Below are 20,791 nucleotides of genomic sequence, written 5' to 3' on the forward strand. Positions count from 1 at the left end.
CCATCTCAACTGATCAGTTCAATCATCTGCCAGTAATTTAGTGCCTTGTGTATTCCATCATGAATATTATCCCTTAATTACAGGATGAGCTACTTTAGGGCTTTCTGAGCACTAAATGGGAAAGAGATCCAGTTGTGCTATGTGAGCAAGGCCCTGTTCTGTGCAGCTTCAGACAAAGCCCTGTGTAAAGCAGCTCTGCACCCACTCAGACAAAATTCAAGGGGCTGCTTTGGCCATATCAGCATCATCACAAGGGTTTGAACTTGGTGCTGCTAAGGTCTGTTCATTATGAGAGGCCAAGAGAATATGTGAAGATGGGAAGGGATTTGAAGTCCTTGATATTCCAGTGTCTGGTGAAATCAGGTATTGCATGGAATCCCAGACTGGTTTGGGTTGGAAAGGACTAGTTCCACTCCCTGCCATGGGCAGGGACACCTCCCACTGTCCCAGGCTGCTCCAAGCCCCATCCAGCCTGGCCTTGGACACTGCCAGGGATCCAGGGGCAGCCACAGCTGCTCTGGGCACCCTGTGCCAGGGCCTCATGGCATGGGACACATTTAAGGAAAGGCAGAGATAATCTTCCCATAAAGGAATTAGAGTTGAATAACATTTTAATTTTCAGGCAGAAAAATAAACTCCCCTCTGAGCAAATTGTTTTCTGAAGTCAAAGCTCGTATTTTCAGTTGTTTCCCCTCTGTCTGTGTCACTTCACATCCAGGGATGTTGTTTCTGAAGAGCTCTAAAATGTATTTTTTTAGATTATCATGTGTAAAATGCATATTGAATCCTTTGGCATCCCTGGGGAAGGACTAAAATGGGATCCTGGCCCCAGGGCAGGTGGTGTGGTCTGGGGGAGGCTCCTCTAGGTTTTTCATGGCTATGAATGTTCTTAAGGCTATGACATCTTGTAGTCTTATGGAATTTCCATTCTGTATTTTTAGCAATAAAATATCTTGGAGTTATGTTTTTGGAATCAGGTGTTGAGTGAGAACTTTCTGTGGTTAAAGGTTTCACCAGAGGAATAGGAATTTTCAAGTACAGTGATACCAAACCACTCCTTTGCTTTCCCTGGAAAGGAGTTTCACAATTCCAGGAAAGTTAAATGCTCCCCTGCAAGCTCCCAGACAGCAGGTAACTATCAAACACTTGGAGGAAGCATTCCCAGAGCCACCAGCTCTGGGAATGTGCACACAGACTGAAGTGGCAGATGTTCAAAACAAAACAACAGCAGAAAACTGCAGATCCACAACTGGAGCTGTGGGAAGTTTGGGGGATTCCCATGCTGTGCTCTGAAGGAAACCTCTTCACTCTTTCCCTTTGTGGGATTGGACATTCAACATGAGTGGAAGAGGAGATGGCTCTAAAAATACTTTTTTTTTTTTCCTATTTATTGCACTTGTCATACAAAGCAACAGACTGCAAAGTGGCTGTAAAGGCCTGATATGCATTTATTAGCTCAGACATGGGTTTCATAGCAAGGCAATATTGATTTCCACTTAGACAGAGTTGAGTAGAAACCTTGGTAGGAGCAGAGCCACAAAAAGAATCTAGTGATTTTTGGGCACAAAGCAACCCTGAGGATGGAATACAGATAAGGATGGTTTCTTAAAACACCTCTAACCCTTGCACAGAAGTGGATGCAGCACATGAGTGCAATCCCCAAGCACAGGTTCAGGAATGGGACAGTAAACCCCCCCACAAAGTGGTAGTAAGGAGTCATGAAATCACCTTTTAAATCTGAGGTGTAATCCCACAAGTGGGGCCAAACTGCAGCATTTTAAAACCTTCCCCAGTTCACTCCTCCAGCCACATAAATCCTGTCTGCCATTAACTCAAATCCAGGTTTCCTGTCAATGATCAGACATGCTCCAAAATACAGAAATGGGAAATCTGGGTAAAGGATTATCCATATTTCTCACTTTCAAATACCTGGGCTGCCTATTTTGACAGTAAGGTAATAACAGCCACGTATTTACAGATAACTACAAACCAGCCTTTGTGTCACTGCTTATCTGGCTACAGATTTATTCTATTTTTGTACAGATTTATTTACAAAACAGAGTCAAAGGCAAAGTATAACACCCCCAAAGCTGTCTCCCTACCATAGATACTCTTTATCTACCACTTTTTGTTGGTTTTGTTCCTCCTTGCTCCCATGGGGCTGCACAAAAGCACTACAGGATCCTGACATCCCTCCCCTGCACAAAGATAAGGATGAAGCACAAAGAAAGCACAGTTTGGGAGAGATGGTTTAATTTTAGTGTTCTTGAGAATTCACATTTTTCAAAAACAGGCTGAGACCTATGAAGGGGTTTCTTGATGCCAGCTCAGCTGTCACCCTTGGCATGTGCAGGATCCCACTCCCCCACCACATTCCTGATTCTCTGAGCAGGACACTGCTCATTCCCAAGACTCACACAGGGCTTTTATTTAGGAAAAAGATTGCTAAGAATCAAACACTGCCCTGTCTGCAAGGAGTGTGAAAACGCTGAACAAAAATGTTGGGAAGTGAGACTGTCATCTGGGAATGCCAAGGAGGAGAAACAAAGCAGGAGGGGAGGAAGGCACTAAGGAGGAAATCAATATGTAATTTAAAACTCATTAAGCCAGTCACTTTCTGTAATGCACTGATACTAACCCAGGTGCCCCCCAAAGGTGGGGACAGGCCAAACAGCTAGAGCAGGGGAAAAATCCCTGCAGTGCAGCATTCCCAGCAGAAAACAGCCTTGGGAATGTCACTGTGCACAGGAACATTCATGGTTTTTTAGTTTATGGGGACACCAAGGGGCCTTTCTTGCTTGTGCCCCACTAAGTTAAAGATGTAAATATTTAATACCTGGGTGTTAAACCCCCTCTTCCTCCTCCTTCACTGCTCTGGGAAAAGCACTCCTTGGATTCAAATCTCTGCCTCCAGTATCCCAGAGAATCATGGAATGGTTGGTGTTGGAAAGGACATTAAAGCCCATCTCCTTCCACCCCTGCCATGGGCAGGGACACCCTCCAAGTGACACACCCCAGTTAATGACACACAGCATGAAATGAGTGACAGACTGGTCTGATTTGAATATGCCACAAACCAAAAGACTTTCTAGAGGAGAATAAACTTTAATTGGAAAAAGTGTTTTTGTAGACATCTTGTTTTATGAAAGGAAAAATAAAAGCCAGAGTTTATTTTTCATCTCCACACAAAGAGAAGCAACTCTGGGTGACTCTGCAAGATATTTAAGATATGTTTATGTGTACATGCAAATATATAAATATAATTATATATCCTTGCCTATCTCAGGCACAAAAATTTGTGCAAATGCCCTTTTGTCTTACAAAGGATATTTTACTTCCCCTTAATTTATTGGATATTAGAGGTAACAAACACCATCAAGCCAGAGCAGCTCCTTCCTTTTGGAAAATCAGCTGAACCTGCTGCCACAGAAGAAGGTGGTGTGAAATTCTCTGCTCTATTCTTTTGTGGAGCTGTTTTCCTGCAGAATTCCCTTCTGCAGAGCAGTCCCACATCCATTTTTTGGTGAATCTTCAGCACCATCCCCCCTCATTTTGTTTAGGGGTAATAGAATTGGGAGAGCCTGGGAATGACAATCCCTACAGAGGGAGGGAGAGACTCAACAAAAACATTTGTGAATGCACCTGGAATTTTGCTGGAACTGCAGGACTGAGCTCTGAATTCTGTTTTCTGCAGGATATGAACGATTACTCTCCAGTGTTCAGCCAGAAGCTCTACAGGGGAATGGTTGCTCCTGATGCAGTCAAGGGCACTGTTATCACCACGGTCTCGGCTGAGGATCAGGATCCCCCGGTAAGGAACAGCTGTTCACATTCCACACCCAAGAGGGAGGAAACAAACCCTCCAAAGTGCCCCCACTCTCCCATTGACTCAGACTATGAGGAGCTTCACAGAGGAGTAACTCCTGCCTTTGTTTCACGTCAGCCTGGCTCTGCTGTTCAGGACAGAGGCTGCATTTCCAAGGCTGCCTCCTGGAGCTGGAAGATCAATGCTGCAGCTCCTGTCTGTCAGGGAGCCTTTAGGAAAGCTCTTTATCCAGCTTCAGAGAATGAGAGCAATAGGCAGGAAGGGGTGCTGTGCCTGTCTTTGGGGTAGTTCAAGAGGAAAGAGAGCACAGTTTTGTGAGGTTGTCACTCTTTGATGTGCACTTCCCAGCTGAGCCATCCCAGATTGATGTGGGACTGCAGATCTCACCAGCTGCACATTCCACAGGCAATATTTGAACCCCAGAGTTGTTTTGGGGATAAAGTTTATTTTTGTCCCTGTTTTTCTCTGCTGCTGAAGCCCTGGGCACACACTTCTGACTCATTGCCTGTTCTGAAGTTTGATGTCAATTTTTGTCACCATGAACATCAGTGACCAGATGATCCTCTGAGGACTGGAAAAGCCAGAGCTGTTCTGCCGGCCAGGTTTAATTTTTAATTGCCAGTGTTTGGCAAAAGAAGGAGAATAATCCTCAGGGGGAAGAGTTCAGGAGAATGTGCCATGCACATTAAAAGCTGATGAAGTGCTTGGACACAAATCAGGTACAGCTTAGCTAAATGTGGTGTGATTGGGGTTTAGGCAGCTTTTGTTTAACATTAAATAAATGTTGTTGCCTTACAGTGAGATATTTTGGGCTCTCTTTGCCCATTCTGATAAAAGCTCCATTTTATAATTGCTGTGTCTAAGTTTTGAAGACTAAGAGATCACTGAGGGGAAACTTATAATCCTTAGTCCTGTGCAATCAGCATTTCCAATGCAAAGTTATTTCATTTCTCATTTAACAGCCCCAAACCCCACTGAACATTCTGTACAATTTCTGTCGCTATCACATGAACACCTGTTGATGTTTATGAAGATTTAAAAATGAAGTTACCCTTAAGCCTCTAATAAATGCAAGGGCCATAAAAGTCAGACAGCTATGGAGGAAAGCTTTTAAAGGAGGTTTTGAAAGTGGTTTTTTATTTTAAAATAATGGCTGGTACTTTTGTCCCTCATCATTTTTATTTTAAAAGTAAAACTACCAGGCATAAATGGTTGTGTTTCTTTTCCTGCCTGAGCCAGCCTGTGCTACTGGAAAATCTCGATTTATTTGAAGCTGTCTTTGACATTAAATGGTGTCACAAAGTACTTGCTATGAATTCACTGGAAATTTGGTTTAAAAGCACAGAACCTTTTCTCTGCTCAGCAAGGGGACCTTGCTCTAAACTTGCCTTAAGGGATGGAATATTCTTAGTTATCACCAGTATTTTACTTGTATGGTTTGGGAGTTTTAAACCTGCTGGAATCTTATTTGCAGGGTACTAACACATTTATTTTATCAGTTTAGGGAAATAAATATGTATATGTTAAAAAAAATAATTGTAGCTTTAAAATATGCCTGTTTATAAGAGCCTAACTAATTTAAAGTCTCCAAGCTTAACTTTTCCTGTTGTTATTTTGCAAGTAAGGTATGTAATTCCCATATCCAGAATAAAAGCCCAGCCAGATTTTTCCATCATCTGCAATAAAAGCTTTTCAGAGCTAATCAGCTCCTCAGAGACAACCATTGTTTTCAGCAAATCCCAACGTTGTCAAATTAATATGGATGCTGTGAGGATCCAGCTGGAAAGGCCCAGCATCTGTGTGGGATTTCTCTGCAGATAAGGCAAATCTGAATTTTTCCAGGAGCAGAAGAGCAGGTCTGGGGGAAGGAGAAGGAGGTGGGAATGGTGTCAGAGGAGGTGGGCTCTCCATGTTAACAAACAAGCATTAATTTAGGTGAAACACAAGAGGGTGAATGACATCATTGTTTTCTATGTATTTCCTAAATTATTTAGGAATTTATAGCATGTAGAGGTAAGAGTCAGCTTTTGCTATTAAACTAATCCAGCAGAATTTCATTTATTAGAGATGAAGATGAAAGCATCTCTTGGTTTTTTTAAAAAAAAAATCCTCCCATCAAACCTTCCCATACTGAGTTATTTACAATTCTGTGTACCTTCCACATGGGAATGTGTATCCACATGAACAAATCTGAGAGTGAAACTGTGGGATTTTCATAATTTAACTGGTGCCTAAAACCTTAGGCCATCAATAAAATGTACTGTTGATAAGAAGATGGGTTTTGCTGCAAAAATTCCACTGGATTTCTGATTATTATGAAGAGTTGCTCTGTTAAAACAGAAATAATTTGTCCCAGAGTCAAGCACTTCCTCAAAGGTATTTTGTAATGTCTTTATTTCAACCTGTGGATTTCAAAGTGGTCAAAACCTCTTGGCCCAAAGGCATGAGAGATCTCTGATAGTTATTTTTCAGACTCTTGGTGAAATGTCAATTAAAACATAAAACCCAGAGCTTTTCTCTAAAGGCCACAGAAAGATTTGCAGGGCTGTTTTGAGTAAATGTCACTTTAAATTCTTACTAGTTGCTCCTTTCCCTTTTGGTTTTAATTGCCTTTTGATTTGCAATGGCTGAGAATGTAAATTATGTTTTAGTAGCTCCTTTTGCATGTATTGTAAATTTGAAAGACCCTTCTGGTCATTGAAATCTGGGACGTTTTGCCTGAAAATTTTGTTTTCATTGAATCTGGGAAATCAACATTTTGTTTCTTTGGTAGTTTGGAACGATCTACTGTGGATTTTTCTACATTTTTATAGTAACATTTTATATAAATATACAAATAATTTTTCAAATTATTTGGTGCATCTTTAAGTTGCTCACCCTGCCTTTCCCAGAGGAGCTTCTACCTAATTCCAGGTAAAAGCAAGAAATATTAAGCAAAAAGCAGCAAAACCAGGCTAGAGGGAATGATGGGGATAAAGCAGAGCCGTGTCTGCCAAGGAAGAGCTTTCTAAATAACTGATAAACCTTATAAGAATAAAAAACCTTCATTTTAACCACATTGCAACTGGAATTATTGAGGCAGCTGAGCACTTTTTCCATCTTAACAATCCCTTTAATTGTGAGCTCTCCCTCACACATCAGCTTGAGCTTCCTTTCCAGAGGTGGTGTCCAGCAGCATCTTGAGGAATTTTCAGTTTATTGGGGTTTTTTAGTCCCTTGGAGTGGGTAAGTTTAGGCTGTTGGATACTGTGACCTGAAAAACTGGTGAGCCCTGTGCAGGGAAGCTCTGCCTGCAATACACCCCTGGAATTCCAGCTGAGCAGAAGCACCCAAACAGATTTTTGCTTCCAGAGCAATTCCCAGCTGGCTTTGCCTGGCTGCCCACAATGGGAAGAGAAATGGGATAAAACTAAGACAGAGAGAACAGTGGGAGGTGTCTCTGCCTGTGGCAGGGGCTGGAATGAGATGATCTTCAAGGTCACTATCCCAGGCTGCTCCAAGCCCCAAAGTCCAACTTTGGGCACTGCCAGGGATCCAGGGGCAGCCACAGCTGCTCTGGGCACCCTGTGCCAGGGCCTGCCCACCCTCCCAGGAACAATTCCTTCCCAAAATCATATCCAGCCCTGCCCTCTGGCAGTGGGAAGCCATTCCCTGTGTCCTGCCACTCCATCCCATGAAAACGTCTCCATGTTTCTTGTAGCTCCTTCAGGCACTGCAAGGCCACAATTAGGTCACCCCAGAGCTTCTCCTCTCCAGGTGAACAATCCCAGCTCTCCCAGCCTTTCCTCCCAGCAGAGCTGCTCCATCCCTCTGAGCATCCTGGACTCTCTCCAGCAGCTCCATGACCTTCTTGTGTTTGAGGCACCAGAACTGTGCACAGAATTCCAGGTGGGGTCTCACCTGAGCAGAGTAAAGGGGGAGAAGCACCTCTAGGAAAATATTTCCTTTCAAGTCCTGCTTTACTTTAGTTGAAACAAGTGTGTTCAGATTTGGGTTCTGTTAGATATTTCCCAGCCTTTTCAGGGAAAGGTTCCAAAGCCTGGACAAAATCAGTTCCTGGCTCAATCTCCTGCTCTTCTGGATGTGGCTGGCACAGCCCTCAGTCTCACAGCAGCACATACTGCCAGTCATCTCTTTTTGGGGCATTTAGATCATCCCTTGTAGCTGAAGAAATCATCAGCCTGGATTAGTGTTGGATAAATCTGTTGGAGACAAGGGGAGTTTTCTTCCTGGTGAACATTTTATGCTTCACTGAAGTGGCCTGGTAATGAGAGATGAAAAAGTGGTTCTGAGTGGTCTCAAAGCTCTTAATCCTCCAAAAATGTGGGCAGGAGAGCACTAGGAGCTGTTTGATAAATGCTCAGTTTATTTATCAGAGGTGATTCCCAGGACTGACATAAAAAGAAGTGTTTGTTTTTCCTGTATATCCCCTTTTTGATAACAGTTATCACTGTAAAAGCTGGGATATTCTGGCCATGGGCAACTCCCCTCCATATCCTGCTTTGCTTTTTTTTTTTTTAATTAGAAATGTTAATAGAAACAGATGCAGAACACTAATTTTAATGAGCAGCCAGCTTCCAGAGCTCCAGAACATCCCATTTAATGCTTTCTCTGTTCTCCTAACACCTCCTGAGGCTTTCCTTCACTGGAGTCCTTTTGTCAAATTGGGAGTAATTGTCCTTATTGTCTTCCATGCACTCACTAAAAGTAAGAGGCTATTGGATATTTAATTAAAGATTTCACTGCATTTTAATTGGAGGTAAAACCATTTTCAGGAGGGCCAGACCTTGATCTTTTAGAAGCTCTTCCTGTGGCTGCTGGAGATTACAGTATGGGACACATGCTGCAAATTCAAGGTGTTCTTCAAGTAATTTTATCTCAAGGCTTTAAAAGTTCATGGGGGTTTTTTTTTTTTTTTTTTTTGTTTTGTGTTCAGCTTGTGAGTGAGGGTTAAAAATTCAGAACTTCCAGCTTTAGCAATTCATATTTCAGGCCCTCTTGTTGAGTTACCTACTGAAGAGTAAAATCCTTCAAATTTGAGGCTTTATGTGAATGAAATTAGGATGAACCATTCACATCCCTAAGCTAGTGTAAGACCCACCAAACTCATGCACCTGCTCTGGACTGTCCCATCTTCCATGGTTGCTTTGAGTAAGTTACAAAAAACCTGTAAATGTGGGGGGTTCAGCACCACTTCCTAATTTTTTTCATCGAACTAGCTTTACAAAACTTTCCTGATTGAACTCCTTATTATAAAAATTATTCAGATTTGAGTGGAAATCTATATATGGAGATAATATATGGAGAGAGACCTGGGAAATAACTGTGTTCATGATGCTGCAATTCCATACTGGTCATTTAGGGGTGAAATCCAGGCACACCTGGGATCTTCACCTGTGGACTTCAAATGAAAGTGAAATCCATTTTCTCCCATTCTTTCCTGGGCCAAGAAATTGTGGGGGTTTGTGTCTGTTACCAGTTTGAATCCCTGAGTGGCTTGGGTTGGAAGGGACCTTAAAGCCCATCCAATGCCACCCTCTGCCAGGACAGGAACACCTTCCACTGTCCCAGGCTGCTCCAAGCCCCATCCAGCCTGGCCTTGGGCACTGCCAGGGATCCAGGGGCAGCCACAGCTGCTCTGGGCACCCTGTGCCAGGGCCTGCCCACCCTCCCAGGGAACAATTCCTTCCCAATATCCCATCTGACCCTGCCCTCTGGCAGTGGGAAGACATTCCCCCTTGTCCCTCCATCCCTTTTCCCAAATCCCTCTCCAGCTCTCCTAGAGCTCCTTTAGGCACTGGAAGAAGCTCTAAGGTCTCCCTGGAGTCTTCTCTTCTCCTTCTCTTCTCTTCTCCTTCTCTTCTCTTCTCTTCTCTTCTCTTCTCTTCTCTTCTCTTCTCTTCTCTTCTCTTCTCTTCTCTTCTCTTCTCTTCTCTTCTCTTCTCTTCTCTTCTCTTCTCTTCTCTTCTCTTCTCTTCTCTTCTCTTCTCTTCTCTTCTCTTCTCTTCTCTTCTCTTCTCTCCTCTCCTCTCCTCTCCTCTCCTCTCCTCTCCTCCTCTCCTCTCCTCTCCTCTCCTCTCCTCTCCTCTCCTCTCCTCTCCTCTCCTCTCCTCTCCTCTCCTCTCCTCTCCTCTCCTCTCCTCTCCTCTCCTCTCCTCTCCTCTCCTCTCCTCTCCTCTCCTCTCCTCTCCTCTCCTCTCCTCTCCTCTCCTCTCCTCTCCTCTCCTCTCCTCTCCTCTCCTCTCCTCTCCTCTCCTCTCCTCTCCTCTCCTCTCCTCTCCTCTCCTCTCCTCTCCTCTCCTCTCCTCTCCTCTCCTCTCCTCTCCTCTCCCTCTTCCCTCCCCTTGACATTGCCAAATGTCTCCTCATTTCTTCCTAGCAGAGGTGCTCCAACCTTCCTCTCCTGGAGAGTGGAAGTAACAATTTCTGGCTTCCTCTTGAGTTGCTTGCAGAAACACACATGAAAATCCCCAATAATAATGGTGGTTCCCTTTTCCCCATTTTCTCTGGCTTTATTCCATTACAATTTTCCTGCTAGGAGTTATCTGGACAGTGCACATATGCATCATGCAAGGCTCCTTTTCCAGGGGCAGCCTCACCAAAATTGGGGACATGTTTGTAGCTGTCACCTGTGTCAGAAATAAATGGCATTTCCCCAGAGCAAATGGAATCTTATGGATACATGCAGCCATGGAAGAAATGATTGGAACTGGATGAGCTTTATTTAAGTTTCATATTAGTCCTGAATCTCAGGGAAACTTTGCTTGGAGAGAGTGAATGTGGTGCCTGCCAAGCACAATCCTTGCTCTGTGGTTTATTTGGGATTATTATCAGCTAGATTCAAGTTTTGCTGCAGACATAATAATGCATCTAAATTAATTTAGAACAGAGGCAAAAGATGATTAATATTTCAGATAATTAAAACTCGCTTCTAAATAGATTTCCCTGGGAAATCTCTCTGGAGATTTTTCTAATTTCATCAGTGCCAAAATACCATAAATAAAAAATAAATCCCAGTTTTGTTATTTTTCTGAAGTGACAGGAGCAAAATGTACTTAATAATCACATCAGGAGCAACAATAACCTGATGAGATTTTTGTTTATTTAATCACAAATTACCTGGTGTGAGGAGCTTTAATGATGATGAGGACTCTTAGTCTTCCAAGCAAGTTTAAGGCCATTACTCCAAGCCCAAATAGGCTGGATTTCAGAAGGTAATTTGCTCTTAATTATAACATTGAAGAAAAATGACTGAAGCAGGGAATGCCAGGGGGAAAGTTGATAATGAACTCTGCTATGCCGTGATCCCAGAAATTTCCCACTTTTTCCAGGATTTGCCCTCTTTAGCACGTGTGAAGTGCTTTTAACTATGAACACAATCATTTATTAATTTGCTAACCACTCAAACATGCCTGGCAGACCCAGCTGGGATGATGAAAGCTGCTGATGGCCTCATAAACTCTGCTCAGGCTGGAATTCCTTGGAGAACTTCAAGAGGCAACACTCAAATTACTTCTGTTGGATCAGCAAAACATTGATAGCATTTAGTGAGCTCAAACCACTTTTGTAGCCATTTCCATTGCTGCTTACAAAAGGAAATGTTCTGTTCCCATGTAGTTCGAGGCTGGCATGGGACATGGAATATATTCCCAATCCCAACAAAGCACATTATTGAATACAGGTGAAAATCAGCAATTCACCATTAATGATGTTCTGGCTGTTTAAGCACAACATAAAGGTCAAAGCCTGATCTGAGCTTGAGACTCAGAGAAAATTAAATCATGCTGTTGCTAGGACAGAAGTGTTTCTCTGAATCTACTCCCAAATATATTTAGTAAATAATTCAGTTGGAATTCTATAAAATGTCCCAAATCTCAGCATATCCAGACTTTGGCGTGCTGGAAAATCATTATTCAGACATAAGTGTGCAAAGAGGATCAGAGGGAATCTCTCCTAGATGCCCTAGTGTGGATGAAGAGACAGATGAGACGTCCTACAAGTAGCTGGAGAAGTCTGGCCATTGCAAACCCTGTTTCTCAAGGGGGCTTCAACCTACCAGGTGTCTGCTGGAAACTAAACCCTGCTGGAAACAAAACCCTACAGGAGATGCAGAGAGGAAACAGAGGGGTCATTGGAAAATAATGGATAACCTAAGAAACTACATCCTTCCCATAAGTGTTATTTTTTAGTCAGGTGGTGTTAAAACTGTTTAATGTGTAAGTAGCCTTCAATTAGAAAATGCTGAGATACTGATGGGAAAAATTCCATTCTTCAACCCTCTGGCAATGCTGCTTCTGATCCCCCTTTTGCATTGGTGTTTCAGATGCTTTGTGACCCATCCAGGGGCTACCTGGGCTCAATCCTTGTCACCAAAGCAGGGTCTGAACCGTGGGAAGGTTTCCTTCTGGGGCTGCTTAAAATCCATCTCCAAAACAGCATTTTCTTTAACCACTCACAAGTTTCTTAAACTTAAATGAGTTTTATACTGAGTGAAAATATTTTTGAAAGGTATTTTATCCAGCCTTAAGCCATGCCCATCTTCAGTTTCAGTTTCTATAAAACATTTGTGGGTTTAAGTAGGTGGGGGTTCTGTTGTATTTTGACTATAGGAGTGGTGGAAAGGGTAAGGAACATAGTTCTTTGTGAGAAGAAAAAGAGAGAGCTTTATGTAAAGAAACACTTCACACATTTAGGGTAGTATGTGCAAAACAGAATAGAAAAGTCTTACTGGTTTAAGAAGGCAACACTTCTTTGAAAACATGCTTTTTGCAAAACATCTCGTAGTACACGTTTTAGTAAATGTTTAATCATTGTTATAATTTCTTGTCTTCAAGCAGCTAAGAAACCTAAATCTTCAAAGCTGTTTTTTCCCTAGCTCCTAGCAGTATCCAACAACAGGGGTTGAGCCCTTTTCTCTCCAAGCCTCTGGTGGCTTTTCTTCCTGGACCTCTCAGCTGTCATGGAAGGTATTTTGGGGGGATTGAATGGGTTGCTCAGGTTTGAGGACGACAAACAGCAAGTTCTGCTCGTGATGGCCTTACAATGCTGCATTTTAATCCTTCAGGAGGTGTGTAAAAGCCCAGAATTTGCCTCTTTTTGCATTCCAGGGCACCCCAGCCAGTCGGGTCCGCTACAAGGTGGATGTTGTCCAGTTTCCCTACAGCGCCAGCATTTTTGATGTAGAGGAAAACTCCGGACGTGTCGTCACCCGAGTGAACCTCAACGAAGAGCCCAGCACAGTGTTCAAGGTACAAATTCAGCTGCAGTGCCAGGAAACATTCCCTGAATTTGCTGGGATTCCTTTTGCCATCACGGTTCTCCTTTGTTTTTTTCTATTGCATAGTAAGGTCCCAGAATCATTAAGGTTGGAAAAGACCTCCAAGGTCAAGTCCAACCTTTCACTGGATTTCCAATGCAAAATCTCAATTCTGTTTGTTCCTTTGTTTCCTTCTTTTTCTCCTAGCCTGTGTTTTACACCTTTGTGATTTCAGGAATGTCTTGAATGGATGTGGTTCCACCTGTTGAGAGGGTGGGGAAAACAAGGAGGCAGCTTGGGGAGCCCTTATTTTACCCAAGTTCACTTTAAACAGGGCTTTTGGGGAGAATTTGGGATGAACTTTGTAAGAAGAGCAAGATATCTTTATAAATAAAGTTATTGCACAGCTGGGTAGTTCAGGAGTTCCTGTTCACAAGTGTTTTAATGTAAAAACATTGATTTTAAGGAAAACTAAATTCCCATTATGTTGTCACTGTTCCTAAAGAGTCTGGAGTCAATTAATGGGGTTTAAGGTATGATTTTAACCTAAATCAGTAGAACATCTGCTTTTTAAGATCCATGAAGGAAGGCAAAAACAAATGAAAACAGAAGTGGGTCAGTAAGGAAAACAAACTTATATCCATAATATCTTGCATTTGATGTAATTTCCCTGCTTGGAAACTTCCTTATAGTCATTAAGGTGTGTTTTTCTTCCTTCAGTTATTTATTTCTGAAATGAGGGTTGAAGAGAGGTTTGTTTGCACACTTTCCATTATAAGGAATAAAGCTGTCCACTGCTTTCCACTCTTGAGTGTCCCATCAAGGGCTACTTGAGCTGGAGCAGTCCCTGGTTTAGCACAGTGCTAATTTAAGTCCTTTTAAGTTTCTAATTGATACAATAAAACCCAAGGGGGAAGAGGATTTTTTTCTTGGTTAACATCACCAGAGTGGAACTTTTCTATTGCTGCACTTGTTTTTACTTCTTAATACTTATTTTGTGGGGTTTTTTTCCAAAACTGGGATCTATCCCACACTACTTCATATTAGGGCAGTAAATGGGACATTCAGCAGGGAATTACTTTTCAGAAAATCTGGATTCTTAGGGAAAAAAAAACCAGAGAAGACTCCAGAAATCAGTGATAGGAACACTTGGAGTATTTACTTGAGACTACTGGGCTTGTGTCTGCTGCTGAGTCCTCTGGGAATTTTTCCACTCACTCTTTAAGATCCAGATAATATCTGCAAATATATCTTGCACTGGTGACTTTCCTGATATACTGGCTGGAAAAAAAAAAAGGGTTATTGTGGAATAACTTGGGCTGGCAGAAAAATGCTCTGCTAGAATGAAGTGCAGACTTGCCTCATGTAATGACCTCCAGAAATAAGGAAAAATTTAGGGAGAAAACTGGAAAAATGCCCATTATTTCTTCTTCAGTGGGCTGGAGTCGCATCCTTTTGCAAGCAGATTTCTTGTAAAAGCTAAAAACAAATAAATCTGCTTGTGCCAGCACAAAATCACAGATTAAATCAACAAATAGACACGAGAAAAGACTTTTTAAAAATTAAAATATTTACAACAGGCCTCAATTAAAAGAAGGTAATTTGGTCTTGTCTGTGTTTGAGCTTAGAGCATCTCCTTTCTGCAGTGTACTTTTTGGAGGGGGTTGGGAAGAAATGTTAATTTTTTTGTTCTAACATGAGCCTTGCTTCTAGATATTAATGTCAGCAACAGATAATTCTCAGCCAGGGCTTTTCCTGTTTGTTTTATTTGGAACTGTAGAATCCCAGAATCCCTGAGGTTGGAAAAGCCCTCCAGGATGATGGAATCCAACCTGTGACCAATCCCCACCAGAGCACTGAGTGCCACATCCAGCAGCTTCTTGGACACCTCCAGGGCTGGGGACTCCACGCCTCCCTGAGCAGCCCATTCCAATGTTTAACAATCCTTTCCAGGAAGAAATTCCTTCAGTTTCACCATGTTTGTGTAAATTTTTCAGCAGAGGTTCAACCTGAGGATGGCTGTCACCTTTTCCCTCCATGTTTTGTTCTTACACAACGCGTGACATACAGCAAAATAAAATCACATCTGATTTTTTTAGACCCTGCAAATACCAGAATTGCTGAAAGTCAAACGTTCTTCTGTGTAGTCAGAGCCTGATTTTCTGTGTTGTTTGTAGCTGGTGGTCATTGCCTTTGATGATGGGGACCCAGTGAAGTTCAACACCACCACAGTGGAAATCACGGTGCTGCAGCCCTCAGTCATCCCACGCTTCACACAGGATGAATACAGGTAAAGGACTTCATTCTTCCACCCTAAAACTGGCACTTTTAAAGTCAAAATAAAGTTCTGCTTGAAGGCTAGTCTGAAATAGAGCTACAAAAATACTCTGTTGTGGTGGAATTTTACTCTCTGAGCAGGTTGTCCCCAGTTGGAAGATTTGGGCTGACAGTGATAGTGAGGGAATATGTGTATGAAATTTTCCCCTCAGAAGTTGTTGAAAATATCAGTCATTTGGATAAACAAATTCCATGCCCTTGAATTGGGACTGGGACCATCAGGGCTCTAGGTTAAGTTTCCTGGAGAGTGTTTTGACCCTCTACACTATTTGTGTGAGGCATGAGAGAATTCAAGACTCAACCTCTTCACTGTTAGAGATGCAGGTGATGGTTGTTATCACCACAGAGACGTAATTTCATAAATGTACCCTCTGACAATTTAATATCATCAACATCAGTGTCCTAAAATTGATCAAAAGCAAACCAAAAAGTGGGGCACAGGCTGATTAGTTTGTTAGATTTTGTAACAGAGAATATGTTCATGAATTTGACATCTGTACAATAATAGGAAGTGATAAGAATCAGGGCAAGCAGCTTCAAGATATCAAGAAGTTGCAATGTGTTCTCTCTATGCCACTGTAGTGACATAATAAGCAGCAGAATGTAATGGGGTTTGTACAGATATTTCCAAATCCAAGGACTGCAGGGAATCAGAAAGCAGAAATTGAACATAAATTGTCTTCAGTAAGCCCTAAAAGATGGGCTTGTTCAGCTATTTAAAGGAGTTTAGACAAAAAAATCATTATCTGCACTCTGTTTGTCCTCATGATTGGACTATTAGCATATTTCTCACTTAAAGAAGTGAAAAATAACAAAAACATGCCTCTCTTCTCCTAATTTTGTATTTAATGTGAAACAAATGTGAAATCTGAAGGACCAGTGCAAAATGACAAGCATTGCATTTAATAATAGTCCTTTGCTGAAGGATTTTTCTCGAGAGAGAAATTGTTCCTGCTGCTCCCTACAGTTTCTTACTTATCTCCAGAGGTGTGCAGTGTTTGCTGCATTACTTTGGGTAATGTAACAAATAAAAACATGTCCAATTTGTGACTGAGATTTCAGATCAGGGCAGGCAGGGGTCTGTTGGAGCAAGTCCAGAGAAGCCCAGAAATTGCTGAGGGGACTGGAGCAGCTCCTCTCTGCTGCAAGGCTGGGAGAGCTGGGAATGTTCATCCTGGAGAAGGGAAGGTTGTGTGGAGACATCACAGCTCCTTCCAGGGTCTGAAGGGATGCAAGAAACTGGAGAGGGACCCTGCATCAGGAACTGGAGTGCCAGGACACAGGGAATGGCTTCCCACTGCCAGAGACCAGGGATAGATGGAATATTTGGGATACCCTGGCACAGGGTGCCCAGAGCAGCTGTGGCTGCCCCTGGATCCCTGGCAGTGTCCAAGGCCAGGCTGGATGGGGCTGGGAGCAGCCTGGGATAGTGGAAGGTGTCCCTGCCCATGGCAGGGGTGGAACTGGATGGACTTTGAGGTCCCTTCCAGCCCAAACCACTCAGGGATTGTGAAATTCCTGAGCCTGCCTTGAGCTCCAGTTTTATCCCAGCAGCTGGGAATGTTATTTCACTACAGTGAAAAACTCTAAAAAGTGACTCATAGCCCATAATACCTTTGGATGACAACACCTGAATAACCCAGGTCATCTTTGTGTCCCTGTGAACTTTTTGGAATGTCTGGACAACTTGGTTTCCCTTTCCAAAGCACAGCTCCGTTCCTGGGAAATTCTTTGCACAATGTTAAGAGGCTCTTAAAATCTTTTGGGGACAGCAAAGGCAATTATTTATTTTCTTCAGTGTCAAAAATGAAATTAAAACAACCCAGAAGTTTCTGAGTCAGCTTGGAGACTGAAGATACTTGGGAGCAGATATCTGGGAGCAGGACTAGTGTTGATTCCTAAGGTTTTCAGGGACTGTCACATTCTGCAAGCTGTGCTTTGTGTTTGGTTTGTTGACAGTGATGCAAGCTGGAGCTGGCAGATGTCACAGGACCTCATTTTCCAGTGACACAGGATATCTTTAGGGTGAAAGGCAGCACAGAGCAATGCTGCCCCTTGCAAAATAAAAAAATTGCTGGATGTGGGTGCTTGAATTTCAGATGGATTGAGAATTAGTGGCTTTAGGGTGGATTAGTATTGATCTTTGCTTGTCTAATTATCATAATCTGGATGATTCCAGCACTGTTCTCAAGCTGGTTTACAAACTTCCTTCCTGTGTATTTAGGGAAAGGTCACAGTTGAACAGTTTTACAGAGTAAAGCTGCAGCCTGTGCTACAAAATGAAAAAATAAATTAAAAAGAGAAAGAGAGAGAGCAGATGGCATGAGCAGAAAGGGAGATGAAAGTGCCACTCTGCCTTGAGCTGAGCTGCAGAGCCTGGCAGCTCTGCCAGAGGAACACCAGCACTGCTTGGAGCCCTCCTCACACCCAGGCAGACTTTGACTGATCATTATCCATGTCTTAGAGCTACTTCCAGAGGAAGCACCAGTCAAATGGATGAAGGCAGATTGGTATTTATTCACTGGCTTGCCCTCTGCATTGTTGCATCATTTGGGGCAAATTAATTGGTCTCTTTCCCCCCCACCTTCTTTGTTTAGATTGTAAATTATTCTAAACACTGCTGTGCTCTCCATATCAAACAGCAAAGGGCAGCTGAGGGCTTTGAGATCTAGAAAATACAGAATGGAGCAGTTGATTTGTGATAAGTGGGGGATAAAATATAGTTCCTTCCTAATGACTGTGAGAGATACTCCCAAAAGCCCACCAGGGGGGAATCTTCTGCATCTTTGGTTCTTCTGGAAGGGACTGGCAAGAGGAGGCCAGCAGGGATTTGGAATGTTCCTCACCCCAGCATTCACTCCTTAGAATCAGAGCAGCAGCAGCAAATCTTGTCACTCTCTTCCACTGCCTGGAAAAAGGTTGGAGCCAGGGGGGGTCGGGCTGTGCTGCCAGGGAACAGGGACAGGACAAGGGGAAACGGCCTCAAGCTGTGCCAGGGGAGGCTCAGCTTGGACAGCAGGAGGAATTTCTGCATGGAAAGGGTGCTCAGGCCTTGGCAGGGGCTGCCCAGGGAGCTTTGGAGTGCCCATCCCTAGAAGAGCTCAAAACAGGTGTGGATGTGGCACCTGGGGATGTGGGTAGTGGGGAGCAGGGCACTGCTGGGTTCCTAGTTGGACATGATGGCCTTTGAGGGCTTTCCCAACCCCAGTGACTCTGTGTCAGCCCTGTATGGTCCCAGTGCTCCAGCTGGGTCTTCCCTGTGGAGCCCAGGAGCTGAACTGCCTTAGCAGTGTGTCAGTCCTTGCCATGGAGAGAGCTGATGGCAGCAGTGCCTGTCAAAGGGTTTTCCAAGCCAGCCATTGTTCCACAAAAACACAGTGTGGGGAAAACAGGCAAAAATCCCAAAGAATCAAAGTGCTGGAGCGTGTGGACATTTAATTGGAGATGGCTGGGCCACCTCAGAGCCCAGCTGACCTTTGCTGCCAGGGAAGGACATGGCTGCTGCTGCTTTTGTCACCACATCTCCCTCAGGGTGTTGGCTGTCAGTCAGATTCCACTGGATTTTTACAGAACTGATGGAAGACTTGGACACTTCCAGTGTCTCCAGCCCATTGACAGGCTGGAGAGCCTGGAGAGTGGGTTGGTGGGGACAGGGAGGCTTCCTACATCCCTGCCCCAAACAGGACGAGACAATTCACACAATTTATTAAAGTTTTTAATGCTGGCTTTGATCTCATCTTGCTTTGTGCCAGCAAAATGGTCTCTGGACAAAGAACCATGGAATTCCAGAGTGGTTTGGGTTGGGAGGGACCTTAAAGTTCATCTCATTCCACCCCTGCCATGGGCAGGGACACCTTCCACTATCCCAGGCTGCTCCAAGCCCTGTCCAGCATCCCTTGGATACTTTCAGCCACTGCTCCTCTGAACAACCAAAAAAAGGTTAAAATCCAATAAACCAAATAAATAAATTTTTTGGGAAAATCAAATCTGCCATACAGAGCCCCTTTCCCAAGCTCTTCTCTCTTTTGTCCTGACTTCACCCAGATCACCTCTGGATCAAGGATTTAATCCAGAAGTTTCCATTACTTCACAACAACTTATGGCAGCACTTTCATTTCTTAATTAACTGATATTAATTAGTAGTGCTATGAAAGAGTGGAGACCAGATGTAACTGGAACCTCACATGAATATTAAGAGGTATTTTTAGCCAGCCTGTCCTCTTTATGAGCACGTCCTCAATTTAAAACAGTAAAAGTTGAAAGGGATTTGGGGTCCTTTTTGGCATTGTGTTAATTAATAAATTCCACATCCTCTGCAAGGGGAAGGTCATTGCTCGTGGCAAAGTGCTGCTGGAGCAGGGAATGGAATGGGAACTGGGGGCAGCATCATTGCTTCCTAATTAGTGCCTGTGGGCACATTAACCAGGTGTTCAGTCGTTCCAGAACAGGAAAAATGGGGAATTTTGCAAACTTACAGCTTCTGTTAGTGTTGCATTACAGCTCCCCAACCTGCTGGAAAAGATGTGTCCAGTTGCCCAGCAATCCGAAGTTTTATGGGGAAATGTGGGAGGCTGTGAATTCCAGGCTATAACTCGATGTAAATGTAGTGTGGAATTTCATTTAATTTTATTTCTCTCCCAGCACCAGCCCTGCTGTGGAAATGTGTTCTGCCTAAAAAGGGAGAGCAGGGAGCTCGCTGTCCCTCGGTGGAAGAGATGTTGTAATGTTTTCCACCCAATTAAATCCTTCATTTTGGAGTCAAACACCATCCAAGCAAAAGCATTTCATAGAAAATCAGGAAGCTGTGTCAGGAGTCGATTATTCCAAGGGGTTTTCCCCGGTTCTCTGGTTTCCTGCTGTTCCCTCAGACAGTTTTCCTCATTGGTAAATAGGGAATGGGGAACCCTGCACAGTGACAGTGAGGGTAGGGGGTGGCATTCCATGGTTGGAATCTCTGTAATTTGGTGCTTCATGCAGAAAGGTGGGAAAAGCATCCACAGTGCTCTGGGTTGGAGCTCAGGAACTGGAAAGTGTGGTCCTTTTGGGTTCTCAGTGTCTGTGAATGGCTGAGCCTTGATCAATCAGAGAATTCCAGAATGTTTTTGGCTGGAAGGGACTTTAAATCCCATCCAGTGCCACCCCTGCCATGGGCAGGGACACCTCCCACTGTCCCAGGCTGCTCCAAACCCCATCCAGCCTGGCCTTGGACCCTGCCAGAATATCAATTGCACCTCAGATGTTTTTCCATCAGGCAGCTCCTGAGCTGCATTTCTTCAAACCTCTGTTTACTGAAGTTTCCCTTTTCCCCTCCCTGGGATTTCCCCCTGTTAGGGATTATTTTTCCCCTCAGAAATAATCTTCTCTTTCTTGTC

General features: G+C 43.4%; 1 protein-coding gene across 2 annotated transcripts in view; it reads left to right on the plus strand.

The window, feature by feature from the left end:
- PCDH15 (protocadherin related 15) overlaps positions 1 to 20,791 on the plus strand; it is a 643,053-nt gene that overhangs the window by 557,673 nt on the left and 64,589 nt on the right. For both annotated transcript variants that reach the window (XM_056495514.1, XM_056495516.1), the window contains 3 exons: positions 3,695 to 3,811; positions 12,934 to 13,074; positions 15,260 to 15,372. In XM_056495514.1, the coding sequence (XP_056351489.1) occupies positions 3,695 to 3,811; positions 12,934 to 13,074; positions 15,260 to 15,372 (371 nt within the window). The remainder of the gene's footprint in view (positions 1 to 3,694; positions 3,812 to 12,933; positions 13,075 to 15,259; positions 15,373 to 20,791) is intronic.

The sequence above is a fragment of the Oenanthe melanoleuca genome, chromosome 6 (genome assembly GCF_029582105.1).
Source record: "Oenanthe melanoleuca isolate GR-GAL-2019-014 chromosome 6, OMel1.0, whole genome shotgun sequence".
Classification (NCBI taxonomy): Eukaryota; Metazoa; Chordata; class Aves; order Passeriformes; family Muscicapidae; genus Oenanthe; species Oenanthe melanoleuca.